Genomic DNA, 19,638 nt, shown 5'->3' on the forward strand with positions numbered 1-19,638 from the left:
GTGTTTAAAATCTTAATTGATTTTTCAAATGTTGAAAATTAGTCTATTTTAGAAATTCAAAATAGTCCCTAAGTGTGTGATTTCTCCATAGTGCGTGTAGTAATACAAGAAATGGGATTTGTGAAAACGCGTGATGAGGATGAAACAGCAAATCTTATCTGGAGTGATTGTGCTGTGCAGCAAGAGAAGATTGCTGAACTGCGGAACTATCAGGTACAGTGGTAGTTAAGATTTTTGACATGTTTCAGTAAACAGCTTCACTCTGAAACATTCCATAATTGTCAGTAACTGCTCAGTTCCATTTGTGTGGAGGGGACAAAAAACCCACACAAACCACAACCACCAGGCTGCATGAAGGCTGTACCACTGCACAGCTTAAAATCCTGCTCTTTTCCAGAGTTATTTGCTCTTACCAATTGGAATCTGGTGTGTAAATATTTGGGGCTGTTCTTTCACGCTTTTTTCTGCCAGTTGAGTATTGTGAATGATCAGTTTAAAGAAGATATAAAACATCAATTATAAGTTTCTCATAAGCTTTGAAGCAGTAAATTGACTTCCAGAGCTCTCTCCACAGTCCTGTGAATAAATATTTTCCTTTTTTACCATTACCTCATGTTTGCATTCTTTGTTTCTAGATCACTTTGTGAGTAAAAGTATGATGGTCTCATATATGAATTAAATAAATGGACACTTATATTGATGGAAGAGAAACTTGCAGCATCTTTAGCATTGCTAAGAATAGGTAGTATAGTGTAAGATATCATCATAAATAATTTAGATGTAACACTACTTGTATTTGCCTGAGCATGCAGTTGAATGTTTTAAATTATTGTAATCAGGTATGTCAGAAAAACTAAAAAGTCTCAATTAATTTTCCTTTTTTTTCTACTTCCTCAGAGAATCAACCATTTTCCAGGAATGGGAGAGATATGCAGAAAGGATTTTCTAGCAAGAAACATGACTAAGTAATATTTCTTTTAATATTAAGAAGTTTTCCACCTGTAGTATTTAATACAAAAATATACAGAACTATTGCTTTTGAGGCTTGTTTTTTTTCTACTAAGAAACTAGGAGAGGATCAAGAATAATTTTCAAAGTTCTTTAATAACTTTAGCTACAATCCTGGATCTGTAGTATTGGAGTGAGCTACTTTATTTCTCCAGTAGACTTCAGTGGAATATTATGTGAGTTCACTTCTCTATCTAAATATTGCAGAATGTATGTGAGTCTTGAATTATTGTACAATAAACCTAGTACATAATATACCCACTATCAAATAACAGTAGAACAGAAAAAAATAACTTTATGTGGCTGGATAGTGCATCTGGACTATGCTGTGCAATGTGCTCTTGGATAACCCTGCTTCATCTGGGAGGCTGGACCAGAGGACCCACCAAGGTCTCTTCCAACCTGACCAATTCTGTGACAGCACTTGTTTAAAATAATTAATGGCTGTGTTTCTGTGTATATCAAATTTAAAAAATGTGAAGCAACTTACTGTTTAGATAAAAAATTAGTCAGTAAGGCTCATTTGTCTAATTAAAAATTCTCCTCACTCTAGCTGATTAACTGGGTTCTAAGGAATTATCCTAGCTGAGAATCTGTAAGACTTGTAAGAAAACAATACTAAAAAATTATCTGATAGCCTGATAGTAAGGAAAGGTTTGAGGGTAAATATATGTCAACATTTTAATCTAGTCTAAATTAGTTTGTAGAGCAAATATTAATAGAGTTAATCTTTTGGCCCTCAACCTGACTTGCACAACTTAGCTGCTAACAGAACAGAATTTGTTTTCGTATTAATGTAATTAATGTGGTATTTTCTCTCTCTCTCTCTTTTAATTTCTTTCTCTTTCCTTTTCTATTTTGTAACTAGAACACATAACACATAGAATGTATGCAACTATTATGATGGAAATACTGTGTGCATTGCTGTGGTGTCTCCATGTCCTACATGTGGACCAGAGCTCCTCTGTGTCAGTGGTGCTGCATAAGCTCTTTTCACTGCCCCTCTCAGACTGAACATAAAAACACAGAGATAGCACATGGAGGCAAACAGCTGTTTGGAGAGGTCTTGGAAACAGTCAGTCAGCTTGGTACACAGTGGTACCCATGTGTACTGCTGCAGTTATGTGATCTTTTTTAAAAATATGGAAAAAAGGCTCTTGTTATCATCCACACATTCTTTCAAATACAGTCTGATGATACCTCTCTCAACCTACTGAATTCTGAGTCCAAAACACAGTTTAAAGTTACTCTGTGCTGAGATTGCACATTAGATAAGATGAGAATAATTTCTCTAGCACTCTAACTCCAGGTCAAACACTGATGTTGTGACTTCACTTAATATCAATAGATATAACAGGGCTTAATCAGTTGGTTTCTTTTCTCAATACTAGCCCTCACAACTCAATTCTTAGTATTCATACTTTATAAAAATCAAGATGATATGCCTTGAGATTGCTGGTGAAATCATAAGTCAGTGCCACGTGCTTGAGCAGACTCTTGACTGTAGAATGCAGGATTTTGTTTCCTATAGCTCTTGTTCTGTCTAAAAATTTGAATGTGCAGAAACACTAATTCTCTTGTCTTGTTTACTGCTGCATGCCATCTTTTCTATTCCCATTACTTACTCTACTGATTACTATCATTGAGACATAATGAAACTATATTGAAAATTGGTAGAGAGTAGACTTTTTTTTTTGTTTTACTTCCATGTTAGTTGTTGTACTGATTTCACCCTTCCATTTTATGCAAGTTGTTGGGAATAAAGTGAAAGAACAAATCTACCTTGCTTTGAGTGGAAAATACAATTTAGGAGGTAATGCACTTCAGGAGTTCTTTTTGCAGCCAATATCCAGGCACTCTGGATCACAGGACAATGTGGTTTTCCCATGTAGAAAGGTGCAAGAGAACAGTGTAATATGTAACACATGTAATCTGAAAGAAGACAACTCAGCAAAGAAAGTGTAGGAGCACAGAATACTGGAACAGATGGAAAGAGGAATGTAATTGAGAAAAAAAGGCAGGCATGAACATAATTTTCCAGGATAATAATCAGAGCACAGAAAAGAAAAAAGTAAAAACAGAAGCGCCATTGTAGGGCCAACTAGATCCTAAGAGACCGTTGTGAAGGGTCTCTTAGAAGAGAGCTCCTCTTGTGAAGGATAAGTGTGGTTACAAAATGAATTCAGTGAATGAGGGAGAAAGGGCACAGGATGAGTGGGAAGGGACACGGATCCATCTATGTGATATTGTTTTTTCCAACACTCTTGTTGATTATATTTAAAATGTTCTTGAACTGACCATGGATCAAGCGTCATTCTCATCCATACATACCTACTAACCTTTAATATGTGAAAAGTCAGAAGATTTTGAAATTTGGGCAGTGCAATCTGCATTATTAGACTGAAGGTTGTGCCTTTAGCAAGCTATGTTTTGTTCAACACCATTGATTCTTTTGTACAGAAAGCATTCTGAGATCAAGAGCACAGTCTGACCACATTTGTGAGCTAAAATAGTATTCAGAAGAACAATAATTTGCTATTTATTTCTCAAACCTCCTGATAAGGACAGCAATGGCTAAAGGATAGAGCAGCACAGTGATAAAGTGGTTACTCATTGTAGTGGACAACCCATGTACTGAAAAATAGGGTTATTGTAATTGAAAAGGCTTTTATTCCACAAGCTACTTAATGATGTTCCTAAGCCCTTTCTGAACAGGGCCTTGCAGGAAAAGAACAGAGCAGAATTCTTTTTTTTGAAAGTTTTAGTGAGCCCCAGAACCTATAAACAATGCTGAAATATTCCACTTCATAATATTAAGTGTTTATAATCCTCCCAATTATGCATTAAAAAGAAAAGGCATATAGAACTGATATAATTTCAGTCACAAAATAATATCAATATGTCACGAATATCTTGAAGCTATATTCAATGAATAGAGAGTGTGTGTATTGAAACCCTTGAGTAAGTTAAATGGCAGGTCTCTAGCACATAACGGCATGCATATGATAAATAATCTGGAGAGGGATTTAAACTAACACAGAAATTGCTTTTTGCCTAAAAATAGGATAATTTCTGCCTAGATAGAGTACTCAGTTGGCAAAGTAATAACATTTGCAAAGACAGAGCAGATGGAGAGTAGTTTAACAATATGAATGAATCAGAAATTATAATGTCTACTTCTGGTTTCAAAAAGTTTTCCTGAGTATTTAGTGGCTTTCATTGAACTAGATTTGTAAGAATAATAGTTACAATGAAGCTGCAGAAGCTCTGAACCTCATGCAATACTGCTGTAGCTGTTGTGGTTTCTGCAGTGTTTGTTGGGTAGTTGGCTACACAGTTTGGTGACAGCATATCCATTATACCAGTAGGGCTTGGCTGCAGTCCTAGCCCTACACATGTGGCTGAGAGCTCTGTTTTTTCCATTAGTATTTTAGCCACTCAAAGAAAAAGTATCTGCCCAGGAGTATTATGTAAGCTCATAGTAGAAATGAAAAAATGGAAATGATATTGCCTCTTTTACATGTTAGTTATGCTGATGCTATTAGTTTTTAATACAAAAGGAGAAATATACGTAAATCTGTATTTAATTAAAAAGTATTAAACTTTACCATAGTGTCATTTAAAAAAAAAAAAAAAAATCAAAGTTGGGGAACTTCCTGTATCAGTTAATTTCTTTTTAAACTTCCAGTTCTTTTCTGTTGGTCTGTGGATATTTGTATTTTAGACATGTTCACTCTAAGCTACAGAGTAGTTGTGAGTTACCTGAACTAATTTCGTATGAGGTTCTGTATGAAGGAAGTTTCAGGTACTCTGAGTACCTGAAACAAGCAAGCTGCATGAGGATGTAACTCAGCAAAGACTAAATTTATCCAGTTGTGAACTATGACAGCAGTGTGCATAGTACCACCAAGTCCCCATTGCTCCTTTACTGTGGCTGATAACCAGCATTAAAGCAGCCCATGTGGTGTGGGTATATCTTCCTGTCTGCCACATACACAGCTCTGGGTGCTGGAAACTTCTGCTTCCTGAGTTCTTTACCATTCTTCCTCTTCCATTTTTTTTCACAGACAACAGAGGTATAGAATGAGACACACTCACTACCTCAGCTGCCACAGCTATTAAAGCAGGGAGACCAGGACTTCGCTACATCCTTTCCCCTGATTCAGAGTTTGATTCCCTATTTTTATTTTAGCTCTTTTAGTTCTTCTGTTCCACACCTTCACCCTTCCTCCCTCCCTGCTTGGTCTTGCTTTGAATGTCCTTGCTTTCTTTTGATTGAATTAGGTGCTCTTGGAATCTTAATCCAAATATACTGGGACCAGACACTAATCAAAGCTTGTGTGATTTGTCCTATATTGGAGATGAATGAGTTGCTTGGCCTATGTCAAAGTCTATTTACTGCAATTCATTATTTTTAAAATTATTTCAGAAGGAGCAAAAAGCTCTTCCTCAACTGCTTCCATTTTAATTTTAATTTCAGTCTTTTTTTGCACCCAAGAAGAAACTCCAAATATCCCAACTCCTCTTTTTTGTGTCTGTTGATCCTCATACCTCCCCAGACACCTACCAATATGAAAATTAAAATACTTCCCAAATGCAACCAACCCCCTTCCCCCCCCCCAAAAAAAATCCATGGTTTGTTTTAAGTTAAATATTTTTAAGAATTGGAATATCATTAAGTCATCTGAGTAACTGGCCAAAAATTGTAACAGGAGTGAGATGGATGACAAGAAATGAGATGGATGCCAGACAAAATAAGCACATAAGCAAAAAATGCTCAAGATAGTCTGCTTTTGAATATAACTCATATGGATATGTAATAGACCTCTCACTATTCTTAAAGAAATTAGCAAAAGTTTGCTTTCATATTACAGAATTTTGCTAAAAAAGTTCCCTTATCAAATTGTCATAAGTGCTTTTTAATCTTGAGGATTGAAACATCAAAATAGTCAAAAGATTTTAACTCAATTACCCTTTTCTTGCAGAATGATCAAGAGTCAGCCTCAGGAGTACAGTTTCATTCCTCGAACATGGATCTTTCCTGCAGAATACACACAGTTTCAGAACTATGTAAAAGAATTGAAGAAGAAACGTAGACAGAAAACTTTTATAGTCAAACCAGCTAATGGTGCAATGGGACATGGGTGAGTTGTGAGATAACTTCAGTCTTCTTAAAGCTGTTAAAGGTGAAATCCAGTGCTACTTCCAACATTAACAGAAGCTGTATTAGTACTAGTAAGCTGTATTGTGTATTAGTAAGAAGATTGTATTTCAAGTTGTGTGAAAGTCAGTGTATTGGGTGAAGGCTTCACAAGCCTTAAATTGAAGTAATTATTAAGAACACAGTTATTTTATTTTGAATTTTTCTGCTGTGCTTAGATTTATAGGGTGAGATTTTATTTGGCATAAATCACAGGGCTTTGGTGGCTGAAGGCTGCTGGGATGTGTGGGAAGTCAGGATCTTTCACAGCTTTAAAACCAGCCCAAACACCCCATTGTGTTCCCAAACTGCAGCCAGTCAGAGAAGCAGAAATGTGTTTGAGAGCAGCAGCCACAAGGTGTAGGAGAGACAGAGGAGATGCTGTTGGGGATGTGGCTGGATGTGCACTCTTGGAAGCAGGGTACACTCCTGAAGAGACTGCAACCTGCAGTTGAGTTGAAGAAGTTTTGTTGGTGACAGGAATGCACAGTAAAAATCCAATGAAATAAATACTGCAATTGCATTTTGAGTTTTTTTTTTTTAGATATTTTAGTTTTAGCTTTTATTGCTTTTAATATCAATTTGAATTATACAGTATAGTAAAGCTCTTAGTTTTTCAGCATGTTAGAATTACTATAAAAGAATAGTATAGAATTATATGTTTTATAGAATTACTATAAAAGTAAGGGTCCCAAACTTTTCCATTTCCTCATTTTTCAGTCCTCTTGATAAAGGCAAAGATAAGCTAAAGGGAAAGGTACCAGCATAGTTCAGAGAGATTTCTGAAAAGTACTTCACTCTATTAGGAGTATTCAGCATTTACATATAATAAATAATTGAGAATTAAGGCAGCATTAAAGTTCTGGTAATTTCCGGTTAATAATTGTATACTGAAAATATTATCTTTTAAAGTTATTAAGTCTTATAGTTAGAGACTGGAAATTCATTGTTCATATGCAAAACTTTTTTCCATTCTGATGTAAGGGAACTGGAAATACAGAAATACTGAGCTTAGTCTATGCCATCCTCAGTCATACAGGTCATGTCCTGCTTTGCAAACTTCATCACCTAAGGTTAGCACTGAAAGTTCTTTGCAGTCTGTACCTCGGGCAGAAGTTGTGACAAAGACTGGAAGTCTATTTTTAGAGCTGCATGGGGAATAATCACAGAAGCTGGAGACTGGTCGTTCTGCCAAACAATTTCTAAGTGTAGAGCAAACCCATTATTACAAATTGTTGAATCAAAGCAAGCAGAAAGTTACTTTGAAATGGCTCATTGCCTTTTTTCATCTAGTGAAGCACAATAGAGGACAGGAAAGCAAAAGCCTTGTAAGGGAATGGAACTTCTCTGCTCTAAAAATCAGATATCTAAGTCTCTTTCTCCAGATAGACTTTAGCCTCACTAATTGGCTGGATGACCATGATAATCTGTTTCAAAGAGTAATGTCCAAGTTTTCAAATAACTTTATTTTTTACCAGGATCTCTTTAATAAGAAATGGAGAAAAGTTACAAGCTCAGGATCATTTAATTGTTCAGGAATATCTTGACAAACCATTTCTTATGGAAGGCTACAAGTTTGATTTACGTGTGTATATTCTTGTAACCTCTTGTGATCCATTAAAAGTATTTTTATATCATGATGGACTGGTGAGAATGGGCACGGAGAAGTATCACCCCCCCAGTGACTCAAATTTGGTAAGTTGAAGTTCATTCCAATTTATTGCTTATGATGTAGACTTTAACCTGTGTAGTGTTTGCAGGTAATAAAATTGATCAAACTGGGACTTGAGTTCATCTGGATAAACTTTGTCATTGTCATTGAAGAGAAAAAAAATTTATGTGAAAGCTAGTTAACACATACTTTTCTACCAAAATCACAAGTATAGCCACATTATTGCTTATATAAAAAAAAAATTATATGGGTTTGCATGCATGTATGCTAAAGAGTTTAAATATATTCTAGAGGAAAGCAAAATATATCAACCCAAAAAATAAAGAAAATCAAATCACTTCACGAACAGGCGCCTTGCTTTTATGTTCATCTGAGACTGAGGAGGCAGGTCGTGATAAGGTTTATCTCCTGCTAGATCATTTATTAGCATCCATGAAGTTTGGAGCCTTTTGAGGGTTCTGCCAGGTTCCAGCCACTGCTGGGAACTCAGGCAGAAAGGAGAGCACTGTAAGGGACCAGTGCTTACTGCAGTCCCTGAACGTGAGGGAATCTCCAGCTGCTGCTGCTGTTTGTCAGTGACTGCCTCAGCAGGACAGGAGTATGTACTTGACAGCTATAGGGTGATTCAGGAGGGCTGCTATAAACATAGAGAAAACCAAGAAATGGTAAGGATCATGATAAAGATTTTGCACAATTTCCTCCTCTTGTTCCACTGTATAGCATGTTCCCCTGTTGCGGGGTGTAAACCCTTCTCTTTTGGCTCAGATCAAAATGCAGATGTCTAGGGAAGAAGTAGATTTGCAACATTGGAAGGTATTAGTAGATTTAGGTTTGGTATACCTCACTCTGTGCTCCATTGCTTTTAGAGCAGCTTCTGTGCAATTATGTAACAGAAAACACTGTAGAGCCTTTTTGCCTACGTGAAACTTAAAATTGTGACTATTGCTTTGTGTGCCTTTGAAAAATGCAGGTACAATTTGAAACCCAGTACAAATGCTATATTTGGAAGTGTTCCAGTACTATATTTGGAATAGTTTGCTTTTAGTATTTGTGTATTGCTGCTAATCTCAGCATTAGCAGCACTGAAATATGCTCTGAGTGGATAAACAGAGCAGGCAGTTGTTTCTACGTTCTCAGAACTGCTCATGGTGGAGGTTGTCTATTGTGTGAAATAACCTGCTTGTCACTAATGACATTGTTTTTTGGATGACATTTTTCCACAGTGACATTGTTCCAAATAACTTTGGACTATCAGCTCACATGTACAAACTTTTTTTTAATTTTTTTTTTTTGTCTAACAAATAATTACTTTTGTCTGAAATACTTTGAATTTCATGGAAAGATGACTCAAAACCAATATATTTCAGAATGATTCTTAAAGGAGTAATGAAGCCATGGGAGAAATTCATTGCTTCTAGTGACACTACAATATATTGTTAACTAGCTTGCAATTAAATTGGTTTCAGCAATTTCATTAAAGTTTTTAAAGATAAGGAAGTGTAGTGAGATAAGTCACAGCAGAGGGCTTGTGTTATTTATTAAAGATGAATTGGAACAGAAGGCTTATGGTCACCTTAGAATATCATCTACTCTCATGTATATAATCAAACATGACAGAGAACTGTCACTGTGATGAGGACAGACATCACCATAGTGTAAGTGAAAAGCTGAATTAATCTCTGGGAGATAATGTAAATGTACAGATCATGGCTTATAAATTGGCCTTGGAAAGGGAATGCTTTCTTTACATTCAAATGATAATGTGAGTCTATTGCTGGTGACATTTTGCTCCATAAAGGAGCTGTGGCACTCAGTCATTTATGTAATGTGTGTTTTGAAATTTACCTCCCTCTGATGTATGGCTACCAGCCAGTTAAAAATGAGCAATTTTGGCAGATATCAGCATGGCAGATGAGTTTATATGTAAAAGATAGTTTAAAGTATCACTATCATGAGAACACTTCTCATAAGTAAGCTACAGTGAAAACTGAAATGTGGGATTGTCTATGAAGCAGATGTCAGAGTGTTTTTTAGCACTTTTAAACTAGCACTTCAAAATACCATCTTCATTGTTTGCTTCTTGTGGAATGTAATCATTCTCTAAGTTATGATAATTGCTCTTTACTTTTTTAAGTAGTTGTTTACATACAGACCTGTAAAAATGGCAGATACATTATCTAACCAGATGTGGAGTGGTAGATCAGTTCACTGCGACTGGCTTAAGTAGAAGCCTGGGTTTTGTTGTAAGAAGGCTACAGAGCATTCAGTCATCAGAAACACTAAACCTGTACATAGTGTATTTGCAAATATGAGCTGTTTGATTATGTCATTATTGATTAAATGTAAATTTTTCTTTACATGATTTTGAATTGACTGTTTTATAATTGTTTTTAAAGTTTTTTTAAGTGTCCTTTCTTCCTTTTTTTTTTTAGCGTCAATTGTATATGCATCTGACTAACTACTCTGTCAATAAACATAATGAGCACTTTGAACGGGATGAAACAGAAGACAAAGGAAGCAAACGCTCCATAAAATGGTTTACTGAGTTTCTAGAAACAAATAATCTTGATGTCTCCAAATTCTGGAGTGATATTTCAGTAAGATAGACTAAATAATTTTTCTATATTTTGTGTATTTTTAGAAAATCAATTGCTTCTGCCATCTGCTTTACTGCAATTCAAAATGATTTTTGAAACTTTATTAATCCAAATTCTCAGCAATGGATGTCACAAGGAACATACTATAAACTATTATTATGTTTTTTAAAAGACTAAATTCATAGTCTGATTATAAATTTAATGTTAGCATTTTTCTGAGGATCAAAAGTCCTTTCAAACAGTTATTCACATAAGTAATATGGTTCAAAGGAATCATGCCATTTAAATTCTTGGAGACTTTATTTTAGTGTATATAGTGAATTTTATGTGTGAATATTTACGAAATTTTAGTCAGTGTTGCAAATATCCTTGTACTTAATTAAGCACCATTGAAGTGTCGTGTTACTGGTATTTTCAGATGAGGAATAAGCTTCAGATTGTTAGATTTGTATGATTCTGAGGACTCTTACCAGAAATTATGCTGCAAAATGCAATGGATTGAAGATTGGCTGTACTACACTTTATTACCAATTTGCTTTTATTATTTAACTTATTACTAGTCTCAAAGGTTGTATGTACCATGGAAAGTATAACAATATATCTAGAACTATATAAAATTATACATGGTACTACATAGGAATAGTTTGTTTATTATAGACTATTTCTTTGGAATTTTAAATCTTTTTTTTCTAGTAGATATGTAAATGAAATTTAAAATATTAAAGCATGAAGCACGGTAGTTCAGTAAATGCTGGTGTTTTCTCTGAATTTTTCTGAAACAAATCCCTGCAGGAGTTGGTGGTGAAGACTCTGATAGTTGCAGAGCCACATGTTCTTCACGCTTATCGCATGTGCAGGCCAGGGCAAGCCCCAGGAAGTGACAGTGTCTGCTTTGAAGTCCTGGGATTTGATATTCTGCTGGACAGAAAACTAAAACCATGGCTCCTAGAGGTAAATCTCTTTATACAGATGAAAAACAAGTTTTTAGCAGTAAAGTTAACTAAGCCCTAGCTGAACCCATATCTGTGTAAGAAAACTTGCAAAGAAAATCTGTGCGCAGTTGTTGAGTACATAAATGGTGCTTTTCTTCAACATCCATACAGAAGGGCAGTGATCACCTTGCAGTGATTTTTGATACTGAAGGAAAGGTAATTGTTTTCCTGGACTGATGTTGCATTTCAGATGTTTTTGAAAGTTTTAATGGCAAATTTAATGGTAATGTAGTTGTTATTGTAGCTGGAGGACCTTGATTATAGCAAGTGGGTGCTACGTAGATTTCCTTCATGGGTATGGCTATGCAATATGGCCCTGGTAACCTTTATGAATGTATGCTCTTAATCTTCTCATTTTTGGGGATATGTGTTCCTTTCATCTCCTGTGCTTTTTAAAAGCACTACCATAAACAGAGAAAACTGATTTGATATACAGGAAATTCTGCAAACAATTGGTATGATGGGAATGGAAGAAACATTTCTTTGATATATTAGTGGTACACATTTTCAGCCAGGAATGTTTGAGATTTGGCTGTTGTGTCTCTTATATTGCCCTATTAATAACATGTAGATGAAGTTCACTTGTCTTTTTTCAGGTTGTCTTATTCCATTCTGTTAGCTGGTTGGGAGGCTGTGCAACTTCGGGAATAAAGCAAAATGTATTCAAAATCTCTCTATTGACAACAAGCCATGAATATGATGTGGCTACCGATGAACAAAATGTATACAGTTAATTTGCTGAATTATAACCTCATTTTCAGGCCATTAATACTGTCAAAAGTTGTTTTGTCATGCTTATTTCTCTCAGGGGTTCATTATAGTTTTAATTTGAAAAATGAAATTCCTCAACTGTTGCCATGCAGACATAGCATATTTGGTGGCTTTGATGTTCTTGCCAAAAGCAGCACATGACATGAACTTAGTCTGTACTACATCAACATCTTCTGTTTCTGTCCAGTGAAGCTTGCTGTCCCTTTGATTTAGCACTGCACTTCCAGATTATCATCTATAGTTTGCCTGTAGCTTGCATATTGCTGTGTGTAGTTATTTAAGTGCAGACTGAAGGGTCTGTGTAACATTTCATTCAGCCTTGTAGCAAATGCTGGCAGACCAATTCTGTGAGAACGGTGAGTCAGCCAGCATAGGGAGTCCATTCTGAAGGACACCTCTGTCTCCTCTCATGTTTCCATGAGGTATGGAGATTTTGGGGGTTTGAGTCACCACTTACAGGTCTCAGAGGAGAATCTTACAGCTCTCAGGAGAATCATACAATCCCAGAACTCTTTGCTTATGAGGGAGTAAAGCAGTAAATGCTCCTCTGGTATTTTGAGTTGCTGGAGAATACTTCAGGACTTGGAATTGTGTACCTGGTTATTATTTTTTTAAAATGCAAAAGTCTAAGTATTTCCTTTTCTGCTTCTGGTAATACAGGTATCCTTCAACTTATTATGTCAGACAAACTAACCCAAACTAACCAAAATTTCAAACTTTGAAACTTACTCATTTTGTACACTCATTTACTACTTTTTACTTTGCTTGTTCATGCTTTTTTGCAGCACTTCCAACAGAATATGTAGATGTATGCATACTGTATGTATACTGTGTGTAGTGTAGTAAAGGTCAAATCTGCAGTGTATGTACAGAGACTATACATAATATATGTAGTCTTTGTATATATATGCACATTCATAAATAATTATTTTTTTCTAAAACACTTCTGGCTTCTTCCTCAGATTTCCACTCTTACCTCTTTCCACCATTTCCCTCTTGTGAAAACCCCCTTAGGGGAGTGAATCATTCTTTCTAACAGTGGTAACAAGCCCTAATCACAAGGCCCTGAATGTTCCTAGTGTTATGGGAAAATTGCCAAAATAGGATTAGGATGATTAGTTTCATGTTTCCATGCCTCATGTAGCTTTTCTGTTATAAGGATAGCTTAACAAACTATTAAAAGAAATAAATTGTGCAACATATTGTAATGACTCTGCTTTCCTGAGTTGACTTTTGTTTATATTGCTTTGATGCATTGTAGCTCCCCTGCTCCTTGATGCTACTGAACTTCCGGAACCTTCTACCATAGTGAGAGTTGTGGGAAATGCATGATTGCCATCTTGTGGCACCAAATGCTTCTGGCAAGGATCTGTGCAGCCTGCATCCTTTCTCAGTAGCAATAACAACCTAGTTCTCTCTTCAGTTCCTGGGAAATCCAGTTTTACTTTTTGACCAAAATTTTCAAGTTAGTTTATTTTATGTAAAAAAAAAATCATATAGTTGAAGTTCTTGGATGGACTCCAGCCTTGTTCATCCTCATAATATTCAGTTAGGATCACAAAGTTGTGATCACTGAAGTAAAAGATAGTATGTATTTTAATAACTTCCTCAAGTGTAGGGTGCCTAACTTCCCTTGTGATTTATGTGGGCAAGGCAAAAGAAACCTTATATACACATTCAAAAATTTATTATTTAGTGTCACCAAGCTAGCAAAAGCTAGCTGTTCAAAACTTTGTAGTCAATCCAGGTGGAATGAATGTGAACATCTTAAACCGAACAATTATTGCTAATTCCTATTAATGAAATAGGACACACAAACTTTCTGGCTTCTACTTGTTTCTCTTGTGGTATGCTTGCCCTATCTGTACTCGAGGGGGTAACCCAAGGCCAGCATGGGGTAGAAGTTTACTTCTCCAAAAAGAGATGAATAGGTGGTTATACCAAGTTTTCAGTATCTTATGTTCTTCACCAGGAAGAACACACTGTTGATGGTGTAGTTTTATTTGTCTTTGCTCTTAATTTCACTTAGGGTTTTTCTTCTTTGTTTGCTGCCACCATCAACTTACTGACTGTATTTTGGCCAGCAATTCCACATTGTCTCCAAGTTTTACTACAAGTCTTTTTACATCTTCTGGAATCATGCCATATTCTTTGTTACCCCTACACCCAATATTATCTAGTTTACAAGGTTGCATTCCTGTAGTAAACACACAGTTTGGCTACTGGCATCAGTGTCTGGATTTCCAAGGCATTTGCAATCATCGTTTGCTTGTACTTTTGGGGTCCCTCATACAATCCTGTTTTTGACAATAATCTTCATGTGCCTTGCTGATAAAATTCTGGATATATTAACAGAACCTAGTTGTGCATGTCCTGGTTCTTGGGTCACTGAACTCTAAATAACCATCTCCCAGCTGAGAGATGCACAGACAATGGTTTGGTAACCTGTAATTATCAATACCTAGTGTGGCATATCACTAGTACGTTATCAAGATTACAATGCCACAGTCCTACAGATTAGTCAGCAACTGTATTAATTGTCTTCTTTGTGATATTATAGTAGATGAACAGGGCAGTCTAAAGAGGTTGGGCAATTAAATTTGATGAAAGTCTTTCAAAAAATAGTATGTATAAATCTTCTCAGCTATTTCTGCTGAATTTTCAACATCAGATCTCACTGCTTACTTTGCCAGTCTACAAAAGCAGCGAAGGAGCTGATTCCCAAAGCCAGAAGCTGTCAGTTATCAGCATAAGGGATGGGGCAGCTGGAACTCAGCAACAGGACACTGGGTGGCACAGCAGCCACAATAGTTCTGTCCCACAGCTGTAGAGGCTCTAGGATGCCCTAATGTATTTAGAGTGCTAAAAAAAAAATAAACTGCTCTTGCCCTCTGCTTTGGACATGCAAACTGTATCCCATTTCTGATTTGTGTGGGGTGCAAGGTATTAGTTTACATTTCTGAATCTCTTTTTTATCTGTCCCTTCTGTAACCAGCACTGCTCATTCACTATCAAGGTGGGATTCCTGCTTATCATTAGCACCCATTACTCAAGTATAAATTTTTATACCAGCCTGGAAAGAGTTCCTAGAATAAATTATTGTTCCTTCACAAATCCTCCTGAAAATTGAGGTTCTGCAGGGAGTTCAAAACTTGCTAGGGTTATAGGATGGCAGGTTGAGGCTTCTGGCTGTTAAGTGTATGATTTAGTCTCACTATGAGATTGCCAGTTGCATTTTCCTTGTTTCTCTATATTTATGGAACCATTTTTAATCTCTTATCTTGTACTTAGCTTATAAACTTTTTTTTGCTGAGACTGTTAATTACCTTACGTTTTCACACTATGTACTGATTTAATAACTTAGATCTCTATGTGTTGCTGTCAAGTATATGTGAAAAGTTATTTAAATATGCTTCAGAAGACCTTGGATTAGAGCCTCTTTCTCTCCTTGCATAGTTGTTACTTTTTAGAGTAGTATTTAAAGTTTCTTTCAGACTGGGAACAGGAAAGAGTTTAATTCTTTCTGTGCTGGATCACCATAGCATGGTACATGGTCTGTTATGATGTGTTTAACAGCCCTTTGGTAAATTTTCTGGTGTCTGCAACCAAGAGTAGATTAGACTGGATTCACAGTGGCAGGACTTGAATGGTGTTCACTGTAAATGTCTGGATAACCTGGTGACTGAAAGGGTACATTTCCCAGCTCCCAGAATCTGTGATACTCAGTACTCTATTCAAAAAAATATACAAATGGAAAAGAACTTCTCAACATGTATTCTTTTAATCTCTGCTGTATTTAAAGAGCTGCTTCTCCAAAGCCTGTTGCAACAGGTGTGTTCCCAGTGAACCTGAACATTCCTGAGTCTTCTGTGTCTCATTTTTTTTTCAGATTAATCGTGCCCCAAGCTTTGGAACGGATCAAAAAATAGACTATGATGTAAAAAAAGGTGTTCTGCTAAATGCATTAAAGCTTCTCAACATACGGTACCTTGTCCTCTTTTCTTCAGTCTGGCTTTATTTCTGTTGCTTTGATTTTTTTTTTTTTAATTTGAATTGGACTCAGAGAAAATGAAAAAACTTTTTCCACCTTCATATTTTCAAAATGTAAATTTTTCCCTTGCTATCCGTTTTGCTATAGAAATTAACCTAAATTTAATTTTTCTTCATGCATATATGCTTGCAAAAAATGAATGATAATAGTAATTTTTGTACTTCTTTTTAAAAATTTTTCAAACACATCTTGAAGTTGGCACATGTGTGCAGTCATGAGTGTGTGACCATAAAGGAAATTTGCTTGAGTGATAGTGCCACATTCAGTCAAAAGTCTTATCTCTCTAGAGGAAAACTTCGTAGCTGAGATATGTTGAAAAAAATCTACACTTCAGGAAAATAGTTATAGCCACATTTGTACATTAAATTATAGCACAGAGTCAGTATCCCTTAAAGTGTGAAAATATTGTAGCCATGAAAGTTAATATTAAAAAAAAATCTTAATGGATATTTAAATTCTAATTTTTTATGATAAACATACAACTGACTGGAAAATACAGATTATGTACTTGATATGAAATTGCATCTCATTTTGGCTGCATTGAATTGACATTTCTTAATATCACCTGTGTTTCAGGACAAGTGATAAAAGGAGAAATTTAGCCCAACAGAAGGCTGAGGCTCAAAAGAGACTGTATGGCCAAGGGTCAGTGAAAAAACTGTTGCCTGGTTCCTCAGACTGGGAGAAGCAGCGCCACATACTGGAAAGGAGAAAACAAGAACTGGTAGGAAGGGAAAAAAAGTGCTGTTTCTTGTTCATGGTTTATATTCCCTTTTGTTTTAATTGTCTCACTTTCTTGATTTGTAGAAGGAAAGACTTGCACAAGTACGTAAACAGATTTCCAAAGAGGAGCATGAAAATAGACACATGGGGAACTACAGGTGAACTTTTTTGACTGTATTAGTAGGAAGTATTCAGTGTATTCTTTAGGAACAGTGGAAACAAGTATTTGGGGTAGATGTTAATTTTCTGCCGAAAATGTGTAGGCATTTATAGAAAACATATACATGTACATCAGGTATCTTTTTTCAGACGGTTCTTTTCTTGGTTCCAAATTCTTCCATGCACTTAGGAATTTATATCACATCAGTCACCCTATTGTTTGTTAAGACATTTGCTTAAAAGACACGATTTTTCATATTCAGTGTACCAAGTATCATGATTGTATATATTAAATTTAATAATATATAAATATATTAATTGAAATAAATAAATAAATTTGTTATGGACCTGTTCTCTAATCACATTTGATCATTCTTATCTTGGTGGCAGGGGATGCAGTATGATTATTCCCCTGTAAAAACATCATATTTGAATTATATCTCTGAGGCTTGCCAAAAATTCAGAAACTTTATGGGTGCTTCCATCATTTTGAATAGAGTTACATTTGAAATACTTTATTTGTATTTTTGCACTTTGCTTTTGGATCTTGGTTGATCCAAAACTGAAATATAAGTATCTTCAGATTCCTTGGTAAAATAAGTTCAAAAAAGGGTTTTACATTGTCAGTTACAACAGACATTGACCAGAAAACAATTTTGTTTTGTGATGTTTTTATTATTATTTATTGATACTGGCTTCATGGAGAAGTGAATGCATGACCTAGGAATGTTTGGTGAAATGGGGCAGAGTATGGCTACCAAGAGATGATGGGAGTATTTTCCCACTCTTTAGAACATTCATCCAGGGTGTGAGAGGTCTGAGTTCACATATTTTATTGTGAACTGGTCAGAATGCCTTTATCGCTGTTCTTCGTTGCTGTCTGTTTTAGAGCAGATGTTCTATAATTCCCAGTAAAATTCTCATTGAAACAGATAGGTATTTCTGTGAAATTCACATTTTTGATGACTTAACATTTTGCTTACAAAGAGTCTTTCTTTGTAACATTAATTACATATTTTCTTGATGTGTGGAGCTGAACTAGTAAGTAAAAAAACCTCTAGATGTACAATGAAATGATAAAGTGGTTATTTTCATGCTACTAAAAGAAAGAGAAGCACTATGATGCTTTAACACATTTTTGTTTTTGCTAATTTAAACATCTAGCTTATTAACTGATCACATTTAAGTTGTTTATTCAGTTCTTGACTAAAAATCAGACACATATTCTCTTTATTTAACTTTTGGGTTAATGTAAACCTGTAAAAACACAAAACTTTCTCTTCCTCAGGGAAAAGTAAAGTGTCACTTGTAAAAAGGCAGAACAGCTTTGTGTTTTCTTATTACCGTGTCTTTGAGAAAAGGCTGATGGATTAGCAGAACACGAGAAGGAAAGTAATTTTGGCTAGAGAAGAGAAATATTATCTGATTGTTATGTAGCATTTTCTCTATGTGATATTCCTCAGTAGAGCAGGACTAGATTGTCTTAGGCATTGACATAGAATCGTGCAAAGTTTGGATGCTAATACTGATGAATAGATTAATATTGCACTCTGAATAAAAATTAGAGAAACCTCAGTCAAACTCAGGAGGTTTGTATTTATTCTGCGGATATCTGCTCAGCAGTTTGCTTAGTCCATGTCTGTCTGCAAGCACAGCAGCTCCAGTGGGAGTCTTGGGGCAGCTGAAGTAGGAACCACATTTTCGAGCTCTTGTGAAATCACGAGGAATTGGAAAGGATGCCCATGGCTTTGAAAAAGCCTCTAGATGCAGTCTATTTGTAAATACATTAAGAATATTGCCCTTTCTTTAAAACATTCTTCTATGGCACTTTTTCTGCAGTAGAATCAACACCATTAAAAGGTGTTGACCAAAACTAAACTAGAACCTAAATCTCCTTTAAGTGTTTAATGCAAACTGGAACCATCTTCATTTTGTTCTAGAACTGCCCTGAGACTAATGGTATCAAATAATCCTTTTTTTCATTGCAACAAAATCCTCATGGTAGATAATTTTTCAAGGAGAAAAAAAAGTCTGAAAAGAAAGAATGAGAAAAAACAAGAAACTTGTAAGAAGTTCAGAAATGATTCCCAAATACATAGAAGTCACATGTCATACACTGTATCAGTGAAGTCCGTGCTTTGCACAGTGCAGGCAAAATTAACTTCTGGATTGCTCCTTACAAAACATTAAAAATTAGCCTTCCATCTTAGCCATATTTCTGGCTGTGTTTCAGGTATTCATGACAGATGGATTGAAGTGGTTTTCTTCAAAGCCCATTGTTGCTTGATGAACATTAATAAATCACCATGTCCTGCCTCTGATATTGTCATAATCTCCTTACCTGTGATTTTAGAGAATAACAGCATAGCTGCTCTAATGGAAAATCAGTCACTGTATATATTGATGTACAGTTTTGTTTTTTTTTTTCTTCCTCATAACATCTATTTCTTCCTGTTAATTTTTTG

General features: G+C 35.6%; 1 protein-coding gene across 8 annotated transcripts in view; it reads left to right on the forward strand.

Moving 5' to 3' along the window:
- Positions 1-19,638, forward strand: part of TTLL7 (tubulin tyrosine ligase like 7) — a 66,355-nt gene that overhangs the window by 21,382 nt on the left and 25,335 nt on the right. For all 8 annotated transcript variants that reach the window (XR_009278006.1, XM_058842923.1, XM_058842919.1 and 5 more), the window contains 9 exons: positions 92-213; positions 898-965; positions 5,994-6,152; positions 7,687-7,903; positions 10,313-10,477; positions 11,270-11,428; positions 16,130-16,224; positions 16,868-17,015; positions 17,099-17,172. Coding sequence is in view for 7 of the 8 variants with exons in the window: in XM_058842923.1 (XP_058698906.1) it covers positions 92-213; positions 898-965; positions 5,994-6,152; positions 7,687-7,903; positions 10,313-10,477; positions 11,270-11,428; positions 16,130-16,224; positions 16,868-17,015; positions 17,099-17,172 (1,207 nt within the window). In the remaining variant the exon portion in view is untranslated. The remainder of the gene's footprint in view (positions 1-91; positions 214-897; positions 966-5,993; positions 6,153-7,686; positions 7,904-10,312; positions 10,478-11,269; positions 11,429-16,129; positions 16,225-16,867; positions 17,016-17,098; positions 17,173-19,638) is intronic.

This window comes from Poecile atricapillus, chromosome 7 (assembly GCF_030490865.1).
Source record: "Poecile atricapillus isolate bPoeAtr1 chromosome 7, bPoeAtr1.hap1, whole genome shotgun sequence".
NCBI classification, from domain to species: domain Eukaryota; kingdom Metazoa; phylum Chordata; class Aves; order Passeriformes; family Paridae; genus Poecile; species Poecile atricapillus.